We start from the raw sequence: 20,949 nt of genomic DNA, 5'->3' as shown, positions 1-20,949 counted from the left end.
AATTCTGTTTGTTAAATGGAAAAGCCTTTAAAATTAGCTTGTACTTTGAAAATTATTGTAATTATTCTGAAATAGCTAGTAAAAGCAGATATACTGAAGAATGAGAAGTGGAAGCTCTCCCCTAATATCAGCTGCCTTTACAGTAACGTGACATCTTGTTTTAATTCAACTTAGCTGACTCTTCAGACTCGAGTCCCTCTACGCCAATCCCAGATGAAGACAGCATCTTATTCAGCAAACTCACATACTTGGGCTGCGCTTCAGTGAATGCTCCTCGAAGTGAGGTTGAAGCCCTGCGGATGATGTCCATCCTGCGGAGCCAGTGCCAAGTTCCTCTGGATGTGACCATCTCAGTACCGAATGTATCAGAAGGAATTGTGAGGTGAGAGTTGTCAGGGTTATTCTGGCAATATATCATTTATAAAAAAATATATCTTTACTTTATTGGGCTACACCAGTGCGGCTAGTTGAAAGGTGACCTACTTTGTGCACCTTAAGTGAATGTCATTGAAACAATCTTTTTAACTTGAGAAACAATTTAACTGTACCGTATGTTGACTGGTTACCAACGCTCAGTGGCGACATTGTTAGACACTTCCTGGACCTACTAAAGTGACCACTGAGTGTACCTTCAAGGTTTTCTGCTGCTGAAGCAAATCCGCTTCAAGGTTCAACGTGTTGTGCATTTGGAGATGCTATTCTGCATGCCACTGTCGTAATATGTGGTTGGTTGAGTTACTGTTGCATTTCTCTCAGCTTGATCCAATCTGGTCATTCACCTCTATCTCATTAACGAGGCATTTTACTCACCGAACTGCTGCTCACTGAATGTTTTTATTTTTCACACTATTCTTCCTAAATTCTAGAGACTTTTGTGTGTGAAAATCGCAGATCAGCAGTTTGTAAGATTCTCAAGCTACCCCATCTGGCACCAACAATCATTCCACAGTCAAAGTCACTTAGATCATATTTCTTCCCCATTCTGATGTTTGGTCTGAACACAACTGAACCTCTTGACCATGTCTGCATGCTTTGATGGATTGAGTTACTGCTCCATAATTGACTGATTAGATATTTATATTAACAAGCAGGTGTACTTATTAATGTGGCCACTGAGTGTATATTGTACACATTTTCTTGGTCATTTTGCTCCTGTGCTGACTAGTGACCCATGTTGTCCACAGTTAGTTTGGCTCTATGCCAGGCAGCAGTTTCACAACCATTATCATGCGATATGTGAACCATCTGGATCATGTGCCCTGTTGTCAATGATTATGATGGTAGTAATGAGAAGACGGCATGTACTGGATGGCGGGGTCCTTAATGTAGAGTTGTAGAGTCGTAAAGAAGCACAACATGAGACAGGCTCTTTGGCCCTTCTAGTCCTTGCTGAACTATTTAAACAGCCTACTCCCATTGACCTGCACTGGGACTATAGCTCTCCATAACCCTACAATCCATATACCCATCCAAACTTCATCTCCATCACAAACACTGTTCTCATCTAGAATCACTGTACTGAGCTTTAGATATTTTCATTGAAATAAATTATGTTCTGCCCTGTGGGCACCGGTACCACTGAGTTACCTGATAATGAGAACATTCATTTGATGCTTTGGAAGAATCCAAACTACAGCAGATAACTAATGTTAAACCAGGGGAAATATAAAAACTCCTACCATTTGCTTTTTGAATGTAGGTCGAAGATGACGGGCCTGCATTAAACGCTGATATTTTCCTTTAGAAAGGGAAATGAAATTTTCATAAAGCTTAATACTTCTTGCATGTTCTCTCTCTTTCTGCCCTGCTCCCTCCCTTCAGCCAAATTACTTGTGAAATGTTTAATTTCTTGACTTTATTTTCTGAAGAAGGATCCCACCCACCCTGCTCAAGGACTGTTTGTCCTATTCCCATCAGGAAGGACGCTATGTAGCATCCACAACAGGACCCCCAGACTCCAAACCAGTTACTTTCCCTGAGCAGCAAGACTCATCAACACCTCCCCCAGTAACCCACCGCTCCACACCCCCAACCACCACTACTTTTATCACTTCCTGTCTGTCACTTTCTATACAGATCATCCTGTGCCTAGTGTCACTTTATGGACATACAATCAAGTCTACAAACCCCATTTCCAGAAAAGTTGGGATATTTTCCAAAATGCAATAAAAACAAAAATCTGTGATAGGTTAATTCACGTGAACCTTTATTTAACTGACAAAAGCACAAGGAAAAGATTTTAATAAAAACACAAAATGCTGGCAAAACTCAGCAGGCCAGACAGCATCTTTGGGAGGAGGTAAAGTTTTACTGACCAACTTAATTGTATTTTGTAAATATACACAAATTTAGAATTTGATGGCTGCAACACACTCAACAAAAGTTGGGACAGAGTTAAAATAAGATTGAAAAGTGCACAGAATTGTAAAGGGGGTTTCTTTTTTTTTCTTTGTTACTGTGTATGTAATCAAAAGGGCTTCTTTTCTTTTGTTAACTAGCAGGAATGCTTCTTTGTTGTGAGAGAGTGCTGGGAGAATTGTATTCCTTCGTAAACCAAATGGGGTTTAAAGTTCTTCTGAGTCTGTAAGCTTTTGTTGACGGGCTTTTGGGCAGATCGGCGCGAGGCGGTTGAGAGAGAGGACGCAATGCTGTAAGCTGGGTGAGGAACGGACCCTAAGCGGGGGTCCGAGGCCAGGAGGTACTCCGAGGAGGGGGGTTGAAGCTAGATGTGCTTGGTTGACCACTCGGAGGGTCCTGAGCTGCGAGTCGAGGAGTTCGGAGGGGATCGAATGGTGGCCAGAAGACTTCAGTAATTGAGCTCCAACGGTTGTGCACGAAGTGATTTGGACTTTGATAAGTTTGGCGCCTTTTGTTTATTTTTTTCTCTTCATATATACTGTATCGTTATTAATCACTTAGTTATAGTAACCTTTATAAATTGTACTCACTTAATCGCTTATGGTGTACTGTCTGTTTTTGGGTGAGGCGGGGACATCACACAGCATCCACACCAGCTGATTACCCAGTTTGGCGGGGCCGAAGGTTGCTCCCCCTAGACGAGAATGAGCTGAGCGAGCCTGAGGCGACCCAGGGGGTTACAGAATATTCAAGTAACACCGGTTTGGAAGACTCCACATTAAGCAGGCTAATTGGTAGCAGGTGAGGTATCATGACTGGGTATAAAAGTAGCGTCCATCAAAGGCTCAGTCTTTGCAAGCAAGGATGGGTCGTGACTCACCCCTTTGTGCCAAAATTCGTGAGAGAATTGTTAGTCAGTTCAAAAGGAACATTTCCCAACACAAGATTGCAGAGAATTTAGGTCTTTCAACGTCTACAGTACATAATATTGTGAAAAGATTCAGAGAATTCAGAGACATCTCAGTGCGTAAAGGGCAAGGTCGGAAACCACTGTTGAATGCGCGTGATCTTCGAGCCCTCAGGCGGCACTGCCTAAGAAACCGTCATGCTACTGTGACAATTATAGCCACCTGGGCTCGGGAGTACTTCAGAAAACCATTGTCACTTAACACAATCCGTCGCTGCATCCAGAAATGCAACTTGAAACTGTATTACGCAAGGAGGAAGCCATACATCAACTCTCCGGTGAGTTCTCTGGGCCCGAGCTCATCTCAGATGGACTGAAAGACTGTGGAACAGTGTGCTGTGGTCAGATGAGTCCACATCTCAGCTAGTTTTTGGAAAAAACGGGCGTCGAGTTCTCCGTGCCAAAGATGAAAATGACCATCCTGATTGTCAGCAGTGAAAGGTGCAAAAGCCAGCATCTGTGATGGTATGGGGGTGCATCAGTGCCCATGGCATGGATGAGTTGCATGTATGTGAAGGTACCATTGACTCTGAGGCGTAGGTTAGGATTTTAGAGAGACGTATGTTGCCATCAAGGCGACGTCTCTTCCCGGGACACCCATGCTTACTTCAGCAGGACAATGCCAGACCACATTCTGCACGGGCTACAACAGCGTGGCTTTGTAGACACAGAGTGTGTGTGCTTGATTGGCCTGCTGCCAGTCCAGATCTATCTCCTATTGAAAATGTATGGCGCATCATGAAGAGGAGAATCAGACACGGAGACCACAGACTGTTGAGCAGCTGAAGTCTTATATCAAGCAAGAATGGACAAAATTTCACATTGCAAATCTACTATAATTAGTATCCTCAGTTCCAAAAACGATTAATAAGTGTTATTAAAAGGAAAGGTGATGTAACACAATGGTAAACATGCCTCTGTCCCAACTTTTGTTGAGTGTGTTGCAGCCATCAAATTCTAAATTTGTGTATATTTACAAAATACAATTAAGTTAGTCAGTAAAACTATTGAAAATCTTTTCTTTGTACTTTTGTCAGTTAAATAAAGGTTCACGTGAATTAACATATCACAGATTTTTGTTTTTAATGCATTTTGGAAAATATCCCAACTTTTCTGGAAATGGGGTTTGTATATATAGAAGCGATCTTATATATTTTGAGTTTTTTATTGTGTTCTTTATCCTATTTGTGTTTATTTTTTTGCTGCATCAGATTTGGAATAACAATTCTTTCATTGTCCTTTACATTTGTGTACTGGAAATGATATCAAACAATCTTAGATCTTAAAGTCATGTTGGATTGGAGTGCAGAGTATTATTTTTCTTGTAGTTTAACTTTTCTATGCTTGCTTGTATTTTTATATACCGTAGATTCCGGACTACAGAGCGCACCTGATTAAAAGCCGCACGCTCTAATTTTAGAAAGAAAATCAATTTTGTACTTGTATAAGCCGCACCGGATTTTAAGCTGTAGGTGTCCCACGTTGTAATATGAGATATTTACACAGAAAGATATTACACGTGAGGATTTTTTAACTTTTAATTAAATCCGTATGGTAACATAAACAATTATATATTGCAAATGCTTTTTTTCGAACAGTGCCTGTAACACAGCTACTTTTAAATATACATACGTATCGGTAACACACAAATTACGTTGCGTATACTTTTTTACTGTACAGTGCACGAACAACATTCCAATATCTCCTAACGACTGGTAAAAAAATATATATATACTGCAGCCTACCAGGAAAAGTTATTGATCGCCTTCTTCATCTTCCTCCTGCGCACTAAAACCAGTGTTTTAAAATTCAGTGTCCGAATTGAATAAAACCTCAGGATCTCGTCACTCCCTTCAGTCTCTTCGTTGTCGCTCTCACTTGAGCGCACGCGGTCCTCTTCATCACGCAGCAGTCCAGCCTTTCGAAACCCGCTGGTGATGGTGGAAGTTGTGACACCGCTCCACGCATTTAGGATCCACTGGCAGACTTGAGTTAAAGATGCTCTTCGCATGCATCCTGTTTTGGTAAAGGATTTCTCGCTGCTCGTCATCCAAGCCTCCCACTCAACGCGCAGCGTCACTTTAAATGCCCGGTTCACGCTGATGTCCAGTGGCTGCAAATACTTCGTGGTGCCCCCAGGAATCACAGCTGGAATTGAGTTTGTACTCTTGATGGCAGCTTTCACTGAACTTTCATTGTCAGCCGCTTAAAAATCACCATCGGTGGAAGCTTTAGTCTGGATGCTGTGCAGCTCAGAACACAAGTAAAATGCGTTCTCTCATGGCCACTTGTTTTCAGTGTGATGGACGAGTCACCTTTTTTATTAACAGTCCGAGTGAGAGGCAGGTCAAACATCAAAGGTACTTCATCCATATTTATGATATCATCTGGCCCGATGGAATTCTCCACTATCTTTGTTTGAGTGAATGTGCGGAAGTTAGCAATTTTTTCCTCGTGGTCGGGAGGGAGCTGCTGACACAGAGTCGTGCGTACCCTGACGGACAGGCCTTTTCGTCTCATAAATCTAAAACACCACGATGGCCCACCTCTAAAATCTTGGATTTTCATTTTGGTGGCGATTGCTTTAGCCTTCGGTCTGATCTGCACGGTGGAAACACCGTGGCTGCCTGCTCTCTGTGTGTTAACCCAGTCTTCAAGAAAGTTTTCAAGTTCGGGCCATCTGCTATGATTACCTCTGAAAGCTTTTGTCGTCTTTTTGCATTGACTCAGTTCTTCACGCTGGCGTCTCCACCGTCTCAACATCGATTCATTTATGCCAAGATTATGTGCAGCAGCTCGATTTCCTTCTTCAACCGCCAGATTGATCGCCTTTAACTTAAAAGCTGCATCTTATGCTTTTCTTCGAGTGTTTTCCATGTTGATGAGGGTGAGTACAAATGACTGATTTACAATAATTTAATTGTGAAAGTGCGCTTGATTTATCGTACAATTTCATTGGACCTCTGTGAACTACTCATCAATTTTATTGGTCTACTGTATGAGGCAAAATGTTTTTGGTGGCATGAAAAAAAAACATGCATTAGCCGCACCGTAGTATAGGCCGCAGTGTTGCCGCAGTGTTCAAAGCGTGGGGAAAAAGTAGCAGCTTATAGTCCGGAATTTACGGTAATCACCAAGAAGCATGAAATTGGTGCATTTTACAGTAATTGTGGTACAGTTGCTTGTTTTCTCTAGAAACCTCTCAGTTTTCAGTAGCAGATGTCATACTACTTGAATCTGGCTATTTTATAGGTTGATTGTTATCACTGGAATGTTGTCTCTAGTCTGAGTTTGAGACAACCATGACTGCTTTTTTTGGCATTGGGTAGCCTCCAACCTGATGGCATGCATATTGAATTCACCTTCCCATTTAAAAAAAAATCTCCACCTCCCTCTTCTACTCCCAACTCTTGCCTCCTCTCATCTATGTATCACCACTCCCTGGGTCCCCTTCTTCCCTTTCTCCTACGGTCCACTCTTCTCTCCTGACAGATTCCTCCTTCTCTAGCCCTTTAGCTTTCCTAACTACTTGGCACCTATCACCTTTTAACTATTCTCTTACCCCCCCCTCTCCATTTCCCCCACCTTTTTATTCTGGTGTCTTCTCCTTTCCTTTCCAGTCCTGAAGAAGAGTCATGACCTGAAATGTCAACTGTTTATTCATTTCCATAGATGCTGCCTGACCTGCTGAGTTCCTCCAGCATTTTGTGTGTGTTGCTTTTTCCTTTGTTTCTTTGTTCTCTAGGCTCCTCTTTGTTGGCTTTCCACTCTTTAAGCTCTTTGAAAAAAAATCTGTAAACAATGAGCTATATTTAAGTTATATTAAGCAATGCCTCATTTTTGACTTTCAAAGAAGCTTTGGATCAAAAATGGTATCAGGATCCAACAGCAGTAAACTGGAAAGAGCAGCAGTGGAGTGCCTGGTCAGTTAATTTTGGCTCTGGGCGAGACCTATTGGGGTATAAAGAGCACTGAATAGGAGAGAGGAAGGACATCACTTGCTTTGATGTGTGGGTGGGACGGAATAGGGTAAATCTACATTATTAATAAGTGTAAGAGTGGATCTCTTTGGGATATTAGTTTTTGTACATTCATTGAATAACATTGCTATCACAATAACTGACTTTTTTCTTCCCAGGTTGCTAGATCCACAAATACACACTGAAATAGCGAACTATCCAATCCACAAGATTCTGTTTTGTGTGCGAGGCCATGATGGCACTGCTGAGAGCGATTGCTTTGCTTTCACCGAAAGTCACTACAATGCCGAGATTTTCAGAATTCACGTCTTTCGATGTGAAATACAAGAAGCAGTGAGTCCTGCACTTTGACTACATGTTACAACTGTGTTAGAGGTGACAAATGTTTGAAAGCAAATGCAAGATGCACTGCTGGGTTAAGCTGTTCTTTATTTCTAGGTGCAAAATTGTATTTGGAGGGTGTTGTAGATTTCTGAACATAGTCAGAACACTACAGCACAGAAACAGACTCTTCGTCCCATCTGGTCTGTACCGAACTGTTATTCTGCCCAGCAGCATGGGCCTGCGCCCAGACCATAGCCCTCCATACCCCTCGCATCCATGTACCTATCCAAACTTCTAAGTGTTGAAATTGAATCCGAACCCTCCACTTTCACTGGTAACCCACTCTATACTCACCACCCTCTGAGTGAAGAAGTTCCCCATGTTGCCCTTAAACTATTAACCTTTTACTCTTAATCTATGACATCTAGTTCTAGTCTCATCCTGCCTCAGTGGAAAAAGCCTGCTTGTATTTACCCTATCTACACCCATCATAATTTTATATACCTCTATCAAATCTCCCCTTATTTTCCTATGCTCCAGGGAATTAAGTCCTAAACTTTCCTGGTAACTCAGGTCCTCAAGTCCTGGCAAAGTCCTTGTAAGTTTTACAACATGTTGAAAAGGGAAAATAATGACCTCCATCTTTGTTGTTGCTATAAAATGTAGCCTAGATTTTATTATTACAAGTAAAAATAGAGGAGTGTGTGCATGCTTTAATGCCTGTGGTTATGATATAACCCAGATGCTACTTGCTGGACCTTCAACATTGCATTCCCTGCACTTCATACTTTGTAGTGGGATCACTTTATCTAATTCTTAAGGAAAGATTTGCGGAAGGATGAAAAATAATAAACAAAATTTTATAAAATATAAATTTAAACTGTTCAAAGTAAATTTATTATTGGCGTACATACAGTGTATGTCACCACATACACCCCTGAGATTCATTTTCTTGTGGGCATACACAGTGAATCGAAGAAACATAATAGAATCAATGAAAGACCGCCCTCAGCAGGACTTCCAAGGAACCAGTGTGCTCAAGTGACAAAATGTGCAAACACAAAAGAGGAAAAATAATAACTAAGTAAACCTAAAATGTAGAAGATGATATTGAGTCCTTGAAATTGAGTCCATAGGTTCTGGGGAACTGTTCAATGATGGGGTGAGTGAAGTTACCCCCTCTGGTTCAAGAGCCTGATGGTGGAAGGGTGAAAGTTACCCCCTCTGGTTCAAGAGCCTGATGGTGGAAGGGTAATTGTTTCTGAACCTGGTGGTGTGAGTCCTGAGCCTCCTGTACCACCTTCCTGAGGACAACAGCGAGAAGAGAGGATGGCCTGGGGTCCCTGATAATGGATGCTGCTTTCATGTGACAGCGCTCCATGTAGATATGCTCAGTGGTGTGGAAGGTTTACCTGTGATGGATTGGGCCATATCCACTACTCCTTGTAGGATTTTCTGTTCAGGTCATTGGTGTTTCCACACTGGAAAGTTCTGAAATTTTGAGCATTCAATTAAAATCAAAATATCATCCAGCACTACAGCACAGAACTAGGCCTTTGACCCATCTGGTTTGTGCTGGCCTGGTCTTCTGCCTAGTCTCATTTGCCTACACCAAGACCATCACCTCATCCATACACCTCTTATCCAAACTTCTTTTAGATGTTGCAATTACACCACATCCACTACATCTGCTTGCAGCATGTTCCACAGCTGCACAACTCATGAGTGATGGGTTTTCCCCTTGAATATTTCACCTTTCACCCTATAGATTTGTATATCTTTTACTGTATTTCTTTATTTTCTTTTAAATGTCATCAAGAAAATGAATCTCAGGGTGGTATATGGTGACATATACATACTTTGATGCTTGTTCTATTCTCACCCAATTTGAAGCAAAAAAAAGCCTGCAGGCATTCATGCTACCTGTACCCTTTATAATTTTGTATATCATTATCAAATCTCTCCTCATCTTCTCTGCAGTGAACTTTCTGTGAGTCTAGGTTGAAAATGTTTATACAGACTGTTGCGGTGGCTAACTTATTTCCTTACAATCCACACTTTAGGTAAGCCGTATACTATACAGCTTTGCCACCGCTTTCCGACGGTCTGCAAAACATACGCCGCTCTCAGTGAATCCACCAGCATTAACCCCAGACAGTGATATATTCATATTTACTGTCTCTTTGGAGATAAAAGAAGATGATGGTAAAGGATACTTCAGGTACTCAATGGAGCTTTTGTACTTTGCTTAAAGCCTTTTTGAGAAACTTGGTGTTTAAGGATTGCTTTCTGGTTGCAGATGGAACCTTGGACAGGTGTAGGTTGGTCTGTTTACCTTTGCTGTGGAAATGCACAGTGCCACTTGAACAGTCAGTTTCAAGTTCTTGCAAGCAAAGAATGTGTGGCTTAAGTAGCAACTTCCTTGATGCAAGATGATAGTTAAATTTAGAGTTAAATGTACAGTTTTAAATTGTTTGGAACTCTTTGTTTAAAATGGGTTTGAAATCAGATGACAATATAAAAAAACTGTAGATGCTGAAAATCTGAAATAAAACAAGAAGTGCCTGAAATATCAGCAGTCAGCAGCCAGCAGCATCTGTGAAGAGAGGAACAGTATAACATCTTAACACCCTTCACTCCGTCTTCAACTTTTCAAAAGTTTTTGATTTTATTTTTGAGATACAGTGAGGAATAGGACCAAAGAGTTGCACTGCACATCAACCCTCCTATTTAACCTTAGCCTAATAACAAGGTAATTAACCTACTAACCAGCACATCTTTGGACTGTGGGTGGATAGCAGAACACCTGGAGGAAACCCATGCGCTCACGGGAAGGATGTATAAACTTACTGAGGATGCCAGATTTGAACTCATAACAACAACACCCCAAGCTGTAATAGCTTCGTGCTCACCATCACACTACCATAGCACCCCATGGTGTTTCTCGGCCCACGAAATGCTGCCTGACCTGGGTGTGCCCAGCAATTTTTTGCAGTATGCTTGATACTAGTCTTCATTTCAGTGAGGGCGGAAGGAAAGTACGACATTGGTAGTCCCAATGAATCACAAGCTGGGGAAGTCCGGTGGCTGGAGTCCTGGAGGTGGACTTTCCTGTGGTTGGAGGCCTGTGTGTGGGTGGGAGGGAGGACCAGGACCTGTCTTGCTGTTATTCTGTTCTTGTTGCTTGTATTGTTTTGCTGAACATAGTGGGCATGCTATGTTGCTGCCAGAGTATGTGGTGACACCAGCACATCGATAGGTAGTGTTAGTTGTTAATGTAAATGATGCATTTCACCGTATGTTTCAATTACATGTGATAAATACATCTGAATCTGAATTAAGCTCTTCTGTCATGTTGAAAACAGGTTTAAATTTATAAACAAGGAAAATAAACTGTAGTATAAAATTGTACATGGAGTGTGGATATGTGCATGCATATCTGTGTGTGCATCATTTGGCCAGTGTCCTGGAGAAGGTTAATATCGTCTTTGAGCTTTATTCTTTTGGGGTGGGGGGGGGGGGGTCCACTGACATCAGAATCAGGTTTATTATCACCAGCATGTGAAGTGAAATTTGTTAATTTAGCAGCAGCAGTTCAAAGCAATACGTAATCTAGCAGAGAAAAAAAAACAAGTAAATCAGTTACAGTATAAGTACTGTATATTGAATGGATTTTATAAACGTGCCAAAACAGAAATACTGTATATTTTTTAAAAAGTGCAGTTGTGTCCAAAGATTCAGTGCCCATTTAGGAATCAGATGGCAGAGGGGAAGTAACTGTTCCTGAGTCACTTGAGTGTGTGCCTTCAGGCTTCTGTACCTCCTACCTGACGGTAACAGTGAGAAAAGGGCATGCTCTGGGTGCTGGAGGTCCTTAATAATGGACACTGCCCTTCTGAGACACCGCTCCCTGAAGATGTCCTGGGTACTTTGTAGGCTAGTGCCCAAGATGGAGCTGACTAGATTTACAACCTTCTGCAGCTTCTTTGTAGTGCTACTACTACTACTTTTGTGTAGTGGCCCCTCCTTACCAGACAGTGATGCAGCCTGTCAGAATGCTCTCCACGGTACAACTATAGAAGTTTTTGACTGTATTTGTTGACATGCCAAATCTTTTCAAACTCCTAAAAAAGTATAGCCGCTGTCCTGCCTTCTTTATAACTACATCAAAATGTTGGGACCAGGTTAGATCCTCAGATCTTGACACCCAGGAGCTTGAAGCTGCTCACTCACTCCACTTCTATCCCTCTATGAGGATTGGTGTGTGTTCCTTCATCTTGCCCTTCCTGAAGTCCACAATCAGCTCTTTCTTCTTACTGACATTGAGTGCCAGGTTGTTGCTTCACTAGTTGGCATACCTCACTCCTGTACGCTGTCTCGTCACCACCTGAGATTCTACGAACAATGGTTGTATCGTCAGCAAATTTATAGATGGTATTTGAGCTATGCCTAGCCACACATGGCTTGTGTGTAGTAACTCCCTGTGAGCTACAGTACCTTCAGATACAGTTGTCTTTGGGAATTGGTGATTTACTGGAAAACGGGTGTTTATTCTCATTCCCCCGTGACCATGGAAAACTTCAGGAAGGGGGTGAAGATTGATGTACAGTCTAAAAGGCGCTTGTCCATTCTGGTTAACTGCAGTTTGCCAGGCCAATGCCTGTTAATCAGATGATTTTATTCCCCATCAGTATCCCCACTTCTGTTTTTTTTCAGTAGTTTCAGTCATTCCATTTAACGTAAGAGAAATGTATGCAATACATATCCTGAAATTCTTGTTCTTTGCAGACATCCACGAAAACAGAAGAGTGCCCCAAAGAATGTTAGAACACCAAAGAACCCCCACTGCCCCCCAAGCAGAAGCAACAGCAAAGCAACAACCTCCCCATCCCCCACTTAAACCAAAAAAAACATCAGCACCCTCTCACCCACCAAGCAAGCAAGCAAAGCCCCTAAGAAAGACCATGATCTGCAGTACAATAAATTTTAATTGTTCTCCCAACGATTCAACATATCACAGGCTAACTCTGTCCCTAATAAAGGGAAAGAGAGGTGTCTCCCTTCTATAGCAAGAGGTGAGGTATAACAGGGTGGTAAATCTGTGGCATCGCCTCCCCCCTCCCCCCGAGTTCAACGAGAGAGAGAGAGAGAGAGAGAGAACTGTTCGCTTACAAGATGCCTTTTTAGAATAGTTCATGGTTGAGCCCACTAGTGGATCAGCTATCTGTATTAGGTGTTGTGTAATGAACTAGAGCTTAAGGTGAAAGAACCCTTGGGGCAAGTGATCATAATATGATGGAATTCATCCTGAAATTTGAGAAGGAACAGCTAAAGTCTGTTGTATCAGTATTACACCAGAGTGAAGGGAATTACAGGGGCATGAGAGAGGAGTCAGCTAGAATTGATTGGAAATAAAGCACTGGCAGGGACGATGGCAGAGCAGAAATGGCTGGAATTTCTAGAAGCAATTCGGAAGTTGCAGGATATACACATCCCAAAGAGGAAACGTATTCTAAAGGAAAGATAGCACAACTGTGGCTAACGAGAGCAAACCAGCGTAAAAGGCAAAGAGATGGCATATAATAGAGCAAAAATTAGTGGGAAGTTAGATGATTGGGAAGCTTTTAAAAACCCACCAGAAAGCAACTAAAAAGTTATTAAGAGGTTAAAGATGGAATACAAAAGTAAACTAGCCAATAATATTAAAGAGGTATCAAAAAGATTTTGGATCAGTGCAATTTGGTTAAAAGTAATTTTTCATTTTGCCAAGACAGTGGTCTATTTCCTAGGGTCGAAATGTCTAATATCAGAGGTTATATATTTAAGGTGAGAGGTGGTAATTTCAAAGGAGATGTGAGGGGCAAGTTTTTTTTAATACAGAGTGGTAGGTACCTAGAATGCGCTGCCTGGGGTGGTGGTTGGGGCAGATGCATTAAGGACTTTCAAGAGGTGCTCAACTTGTCACATGAATGTGAGGAAAACGGAAGGGTATGGATATTTTGCAGACATAGTGGATTAGTTTAGTTGACCTTTTGATTGTTAATTTGGTTCAGCTCAACATTGCGGGCCGAAGGGCCTGTTATTGTGCTGTACTGTTGTGTTTCAGTTTCCATGCTGTAGGCTGCTTTTCCTTGTGACCTCCCAGTCAAGTGAACTAAGAATTTCTCATTTCTTTTGTTGCGATTTATCTTGGCCATCTTCCTCTCTCTACCTTTCCTCATTGCCCCATCAACACTGTGCCTGAGGTATTTGAAGGTTTCATTTATAATGCTGCAAATGCCAAAAGCTAAAAATAACCAGTGTTAATAACAAAGTTAAGAATCATTTAACATCCTTGTCAGAGTATTGAACGTTCAGTGGATACATCTTAGAAAATGTCAAAGCTGCTTTATCTTGCATTCCCAGTGAAACTAAATCTTGATTTGTACCTGGCAAATGTTGTCTGGCATCTAAAGATAAGGGTAATGAATTTTATACCTTTTGGAATGCATTTTGAATTTGATTTCTTTCCTAGGCATGGAAGAAAATAGGAATATAATTTATGAGCCTCAGAATTCTCTTTCTTCAATGTAAAATAAGAAATACAGTAATGGAAAAACATTGCAGCGACTATATGAGAGGGATTGTCAATTTAATTTTGGTCTCAGACTGCTGTTCTTTTTGTGTGGATTTGAATGTCGTTTTGTTACAGCTGAGCTGCCTGTGAGTGACAGATCATGAGGCCTGTCAACTACAGCTTGCTGCTGTCAAAGGTCTTTCAAAGAACTTTAAATATTTTGGTCAGAGAAAGTTAAACGCAGTTAAAGAGAACCAAAAAAATCTTTGCATCTATTTAAGCACAAACAAGAGAAAATCTGCAGATGCTGGAAATCCAAGCAAGACTCACAAAATGCTAGAGGAGCTCAGCAGGCCAGGTAGCATCTGTGGAAAAGAATACAGTCGATGTTTTGGGCCGAGACCCTTCAGCAGGACTGGAGAAAGAAAGACAGGGAGTAGAGTTAAAAGGTGGGGGAAGAGGTGGGAGGAACACAAGGTGATGGGTGAAACAGGGTGGGGGAGGGGTGCAGTAAAGAGCTGGGGAGTTCCTTTTCATTGTAACATTAAAGATGATTGGTGATACCTTATTTCTTCGTAGTTTCTAATTTGTTGAAGTAGTGAAATCATTTCAGTTTCACTCCTGGCTGTTTCTGGCATCTCCAAGCTTGAATCCGTAGTGACCACAACAGGTCTGAATTATCTTGCTGCTTATTTCTCATCAGCTATCAGTGACAAAAAAAAAATCACTGAGTTTTGAACACATCCACCCATGACTGACGCTATTTAAAAACTTTGCTCTAACCACAGTGTAGTGTCTTTAACGGCCACATGGGTGCTGGTTAGACACTGATTGGCAAGTCTCCAGTCCCAATTAGTGGCATAATGTCCCAAATAAGTGAAGGGAATCCTGGCTATTTTCTTGATTAGTAGTCCTTTAAGAGTTTTCTCAAATAAATGGCTGTCTTGATTAACCAATGGCTCAATTAACTAGAATCCACTGTATTAGTTAATTGAAGGATTAAGTAAAATTAAGACAAAAACAACACTTGTTAACCTTGATTGAAAAGTGAAGGTAACTCTGTTAAAGTAAGCAAGCTATGTGTCTGCCATGTAACCTGTTATAGTCATAGAGCCAGTTACAGTATTGTAGAGCATGTCCTGAAGTACTGACTGTTCATCCCTCTCCATAGAAGCAGTCTGATCTGCTGAGTCCCTCCTGCATTTGTATGTGTTTCTCTCACCCACCATCTGTGGCAATGAATTTCACCAATACACCACTCTCTGGCTAAAGAAATTCCTCCTCATCTCTGTTTTAAAGGGATGTCTCTCTATCCTGAGGCTGTACCCTCTCTGAGCAGAGGTTCCCACTGTTTTATGGCATGTACCTTACAGTTAAGCAAGGGGTCTGTGGAACCCAAGTTGGGAACCTTCATCTTCGAGGAAAGATGTGAATACTGTAAGCAAGCATAGTCTTGCCAAGCTACACAGCCTCTTCCTGTGTGCCAAGGAGATGTGAAGTGTTAAAATTGCATTCATAAGATACTAAAACATTCTTTTGGATTTTGTTTGACAGTGCAGTCCCCAAAGATAAAGATAAGCAGTGCTTCAAACTCCGACAGGGAGTGGAGAAGAAGATTGTAATTTATGTTCAGCAGGTATCCAACAAGGAGCTTATCATTGAAAGGTACTAAGCCATTAATGCAAATTTTTATTTTAATAAAATTATGTTCAGCTACATTAACTTGCAGAATTGTTCTGATTCTAAGAGTACTTTCTGTTGATCTGGTTTTAGCGTGGTAGTGTGCTTTTAAATCTGTTAAAGTGATATCTGATATCTGAAATCTATTATCAAAGTATGTATACTATATGCAAGCTTGAAATTCATCTCCTTGCAGGCAGCCACAAAACAAAGAAACCACTAGATAGAGCCCATTTAAAAAGACAGTCAAATACCAGATGTGCAGGAAAAAAAACTGTGTAAGCAATAATAGCAAATAATATTCAGAACTGAAGGTAATGAAAGTGAGACCACAGCCACAAAGCCTGTCACAACTGATGCAGGGGGCCGTTATTGCAGACCGCACAGCTTTAATTCAGTGCAAACAAGTAAGCCTTACTGAGTAGCAAGCCTGACACCATCCTGTCCCTCTACTCCGACCTTGGCACCCTTACCTTTTCATTCTGATCCAGCGCTTAAATCAGCTGATTAGCAAATTGTTCCTTACTCTCGGACCCGGCCCCTGCCGTTTTGATGCCCAGGAGCTGGCCCCTTGATTTGGCCTGTACCTGACCTTTGCAAACTGGCCTGGCACTTAATTTGGTCAAACATTGGCTTCTTCCCCACTCTTGGGCACAGTCCCAACTGCCACAGTTTGCCTCATCTCGGTTCTGCTGCTTTGAATCGGCTCCAAATCCACTGCACAATGGCCAAACATTGGCTTGTTTCTCTCTCTCTCTCCAACCTAAGCCCCAGTGCCTCGATCTGGCCCATACATGCCACATTGCATCTATACTCTCATACTCGTGAGAATTATTTCTTGTTTGTGGTGTTGGAATAAAACTGCCATTTGACTCTTTGTGAGATTTGGTACAATTGATCGTTTAGAATTGGGATCTGGCCAATTTTCTTGTGCTTTTCAGCAGCATTTTTACTGACACCAATGAGAGAACCTGAACCAGTCTGATTTGCATTGAGAGCTTTGCAAGCAAACTTCTTTCAGGATCGGTCCTACTTTGGCCTAGTCAAAATTAAAATTAAATTGTCTTCCAAGAGAAGAGTATAGAATTTCATCCCAAATTTACGTCTACAGATGGCCCGTTTTTCGAATGTTCGCTTTACGACAGATCACTGTTCCAAAAGACCCACATTAGTACCAAAGCGGATTTTCGCTTTTACAAAAAAAGACACCTGCTTTATACGTGTGTTTACCCTGAGAAGACTACCATGACCGTGAAGCCTTGTGTGGGCAGTTGTGTGTGTAGGCGTGTATGTGCCGATATTTTTTTCTCCCCTCTCCAAATTGATTTTGGTTCGCTGTCTTCGCGATTTGATAAATGAAACTACACCGTACATACAATATTTCTACTTTATATAAGCTGTCTATTTATCATATTCCTGCTTTTACTATATGTTCATGTTATTTTAGGTTTTATGTGCTATTTGGTATGATTTGTAGGTTATTTTTTGGGTCTGGGAACGCTCAAAAATTTTTCCCATATGAACTAATGGTAATTGCCTCTTCGCTTTATGACATTTCGGCTTACAAGCGGTTTCATAGGAACGTTCTACCTTCGGATAGCGGGGGGAAACCTGTAATACCTGGACTTTTTCCTTTACTGTAAAATGCCATTTAGCAAAAAAATTACCTCTGGGCTTCTCATTAACTCCTGCATGGTATTGTACCATACCAGTCTTCTTGTTAATGCTGCATCTGACCTGTTTTATTTCACTTATTTCTGTGATACACAGACTTTTAAAAGTTAAACACAAGTTAGGAAAAGAACATTTGGAATAAAGAATCCTGTCAATAATGAGGAAAATGGGATTCTGTAGATTTATTAAACTACATTTACCTTTTCCCAACATTGATCTAAATGATTTCCACTTTGTTCTAAAGTTGGATGTTAGAACAGAAGTCTAGGGGGCAGTGTAGCACTATGGGAAGATTGTTGAGTGGTTGGTTTATGAGTTTTAGCTTACTATTCTGCAGTACATCCGAAAAATTTGCAGAGCTCCAGTGATTTTGTTACTGGAACCTTTAGCGCAACAATTGACCTTGCCTTCTTGTACCAAAGAACGCCTCCCATGTGTGCGTCGTCATTAAATCTTTCCAAACTTTTTCCCCCTCTGTATTGCACATTGAAACTCTTTAGTTATTTCCCCTAAAACTTGATATCCTTTTGTGGAAATCCTCACAGTTTTCCTGAAACTTTTCTCATCACCCCCTTTGTACCCAAGTACAACTCTTGTATTTAAGTCTCATTACCACTGTTATCTTCTCAAAATATTTCCTGCTCTTTTTGGATTCCTATATAACATTGGGGTGATGGGGTGGAGAGGCATCTCTACTAAAGGAGGTGTAAGGCAAGCCTACAGCTCACCTTGGGCAAGGTGTAGCACCTGCTCAGCCCTCCGACCAGGGTCTCATGAAGCCATGTGATCAGGTGGTGGCTGGTCGTATGAGCAGCTGGTGCAGACCACTGATTCCAGGCAGGCATTCTCTGAAGAGTACTGATAATGGCTGGTCACCCTGTCTTGTAAAGACACTCCCCAGAAGAAGACAGTGACAAACCACTTTTGTAGAAGAATTTGCCGAGAGCAATCACGGCCGTGGAAACACTATTATCGTCTGCATCATATGACATGGCACATAATGAACAAACACAGCATTACTGTCAGATTCTTTGCTTTCCTGTGGCAGCTTTATAACAATTTTCACCACACTTTCAAATTCTTAGAGATCACGTCCTCTTATTACATCTGAGGAGTTCTTTAAATTTTACTGAACACAATGGATTCCGGTTAATTGGACTGTATCGGGACTGGTTCATTTTGGCCCAATTAAGTGGCTGCTTAATTTAAGCTGAAGTTCCATGAAGATTGTTAAAAAGAGTACAAAAAGACAAACTGCTATTTAACTGAGTAACAAATTATGTATTTAGAAGAAAAACAAGAACAAATTAGAACACTGTCAGTACTACTTGCAGTACTATAGAACTGTATTAGTTATGGACAGAGGAGTTCATCCAGTGAACACTAATGTGCTTTTTTTGATTGACTATAAATGAACAAAATTGGTGTAGACAATGGACTGCCTTCATACAATGTTTTTGACAATTGCATCCTCCAAATCAGCTTTTTCATTATAACATTGAAGCTGATTGTTGGTACCTTAATTCTTCATAGTACCAAACTTGTTGAATAGTGAAATCAATCAATTTTCACTCCCGACCATTTCTGGCATCTTTAATCTGAATGCTTGAAAACACAGTGAACAAAACGGTTCAGAATTGTCTAACTGCTTATTTCTCACAAACTGTCAGTAGCAAAATCACTGCTTTTTGAACACAAACACATGCAACTGACTATTTAAAAACTGTTCACTGTAATCACTGTAGTGTCTAATGTCCATGCAAGTGCATGTGACTGACAGAGCAACAGTCTCCTATCCTAATTAAGTGGTATAGTGTCCCAAATAAATGAAGGAAATTTTGGCTATTTTCTCAGTTAGTTTTTGTTGTTTAAGAATTGGCCCAAATAAGCAACTGGCCTGATTGATGGCACAATTAACCAGAATCCATTGTATTTCATTTATTTTATGAAAAGTGACAACAACTGTGCATTTCTTCATGTGAAAATTGTTCTATTGAATTGCACAGTATTACATTGCAAGTAAGTATTAGTGGACTAGTAGTTAATATTACTTAATCAATCCATAATTGTGTTAACATTTCTAGTTGTGTTCTTTCTTAAGGTGTTTCGGCCTTCTTCTCAGTCCTGGCAAAGATGTCCGCAACAGTGACATGCATCTGTTGGATTTGGTAAGATTTCTGCTCAATAAACAGCCCCCTTTTTGTTTAGCTTTTCTCCTTACAAAGCTAAAGTTTGCATAGTTTTGGTTGAAGAATGTTAAATTAATATTTTCCAAATTACTTATCGTAAAGTAATGTAATATGTGTTTCTTTCCATTTTTAGTCTATGGGAGAGTCAAGGGTTGTGGGAAATAGAACATAGAAACAGAAAAGGACAACACAGCACAGGGCCTTCAACTCATGATGTTGAGCCAGTCTTTTGACCTACTCTACAATCAATCTAACCCTTCCCTCCCACATAACCCTCCAATTTTTTTCTTTTATCCATGTGCTTATCTAAGAGTCTCTTAAATGTGCCTCTTGTATCTGCATCTACCATCACCCCTGGCAGGGCATTCCATGCACCCACCACTCTTTTGTTTAAAAAAAAGCTTGCCTCTGATACCTCCCTACATTTTCCTCCAAACACTTTAAATTTTGCTCCCTTGTATTAGCCATTTGCTCCCTTCGAAGACATCTCTGACTGTTCACTTGTTCTATCCCTCTTATCTTGTACACCTGTGTAATGGCTCCTCTCATTCTCATTTACTGGTGCATAAAAATATGGAATTGCTGCAACATCAGGTATCTGGGACTTTTGCCATATATCAGTATGAGTAGAAAGTCTGAGCAACACAGACACAATTCTGGAGGAAATCAGTAGGTCAGGCAGACCCATCGTCGGGACTGGAAAGGGAGGGGACGATGCCAGAAAAAGGGGGGGAGGGTAGAGAGCACAAGCTAGAAGGTGATGGATGAAGCCATGTGTTTGGGGGAGGGGAGATGAAGTCAGAAGCTCGGTAGTGATAGGTGGAAAGGGTAAAGTGCCGGAGAAGGAAGGAATCTGATGGAGGATAATGAACCATGGGAGAAAAGGAAGGAGGAGGGGTACCAAGGAAGATGAAGGGTCAAGGATGTCTCTGAGCAGCTGCAGGACATTCTGGAATGGGAGGGTGAACAGCCAGTGGTCGTGGTGCACATAAGTACCAACGATATAGGTAAAAAACGGGATGAGGTCGTACAAGGTGAATTTAGGGAGTTAGGAGTTAAACTAAAAAGTAGGACCGCAAAGGTTATAATCTCTGGATTACTACCAGTGCCATGTGCTAGTCAGAGTAGAAATAGGAGGATATTTCAGTTGAATACGTGGCTTGAGAAATGGTGCAAGAGGGAGGGATTCAAATTTCTGGGGCATTGGAAACAGTTCTGGGG

The 20,949-nt window shown here is 41.2% G+C and overlaps 1 protein-coding gene across 4 annotated transcripts in view; it reads left to right on the top strand.

Moving 5' to 3' along the window:
- The window catches only part of LOC132407441 (rab GTPase-activating protein 1), a 243,889-nt gene that overhangs the window by 55,768 nt on the left and 167,172 nt on the right, over nucleotides 1-20,949 (top strand). For all 4 annotated transcript variants that reach the window (XM_059993944.1, XM_059993946.1, XM_059993945.1 and 1 more), the window contains 5 exons: nucleotides 175-382; nucleotides 7,464-7,638; nucleotides 9,693-9,850; nucleotides 15,740-15,850; nucleotides 19,641-19,707. In XM_059993944.1, the coding sequence (XP_059849927.1) occupies nucleotides 175-382; nucleotides 7,464-7,638; nucleotides 9,693-9,850; nucleotides 15,740-15,850; nucleotides 19,641-19,707 (719 nt within the window). The remainder of the gene's footprint in view (nucleotides 1-174; nucleotides 383-7,463; nucleotides 7,639-9,692; nucleotides 9,851-15,739; nucleotides 15,851-19,640; nucleotides 19,708-20,949) is intronic.

Source organism: Hypanus sabinus, chromosome 18 (genome assembly GCF_030144855.1).
Source record: "Hypanus sabinus isolate sHypSab1 chromosome 18, sHypSab1.hap1, whole genome shotgun sequence".
Lineage (NCBI taxonomy): Eukaryota > Metazoa > Chordata > Chondrichthyes > Myliobatiformes > Dasyatidae > Hypanus > Hypanus sabinus.
The sequence above is the reverse complement of the archived record's forward strand: the minus strand, read 5'-3'. Positions and strand labels throughout refer to the sequence as shown.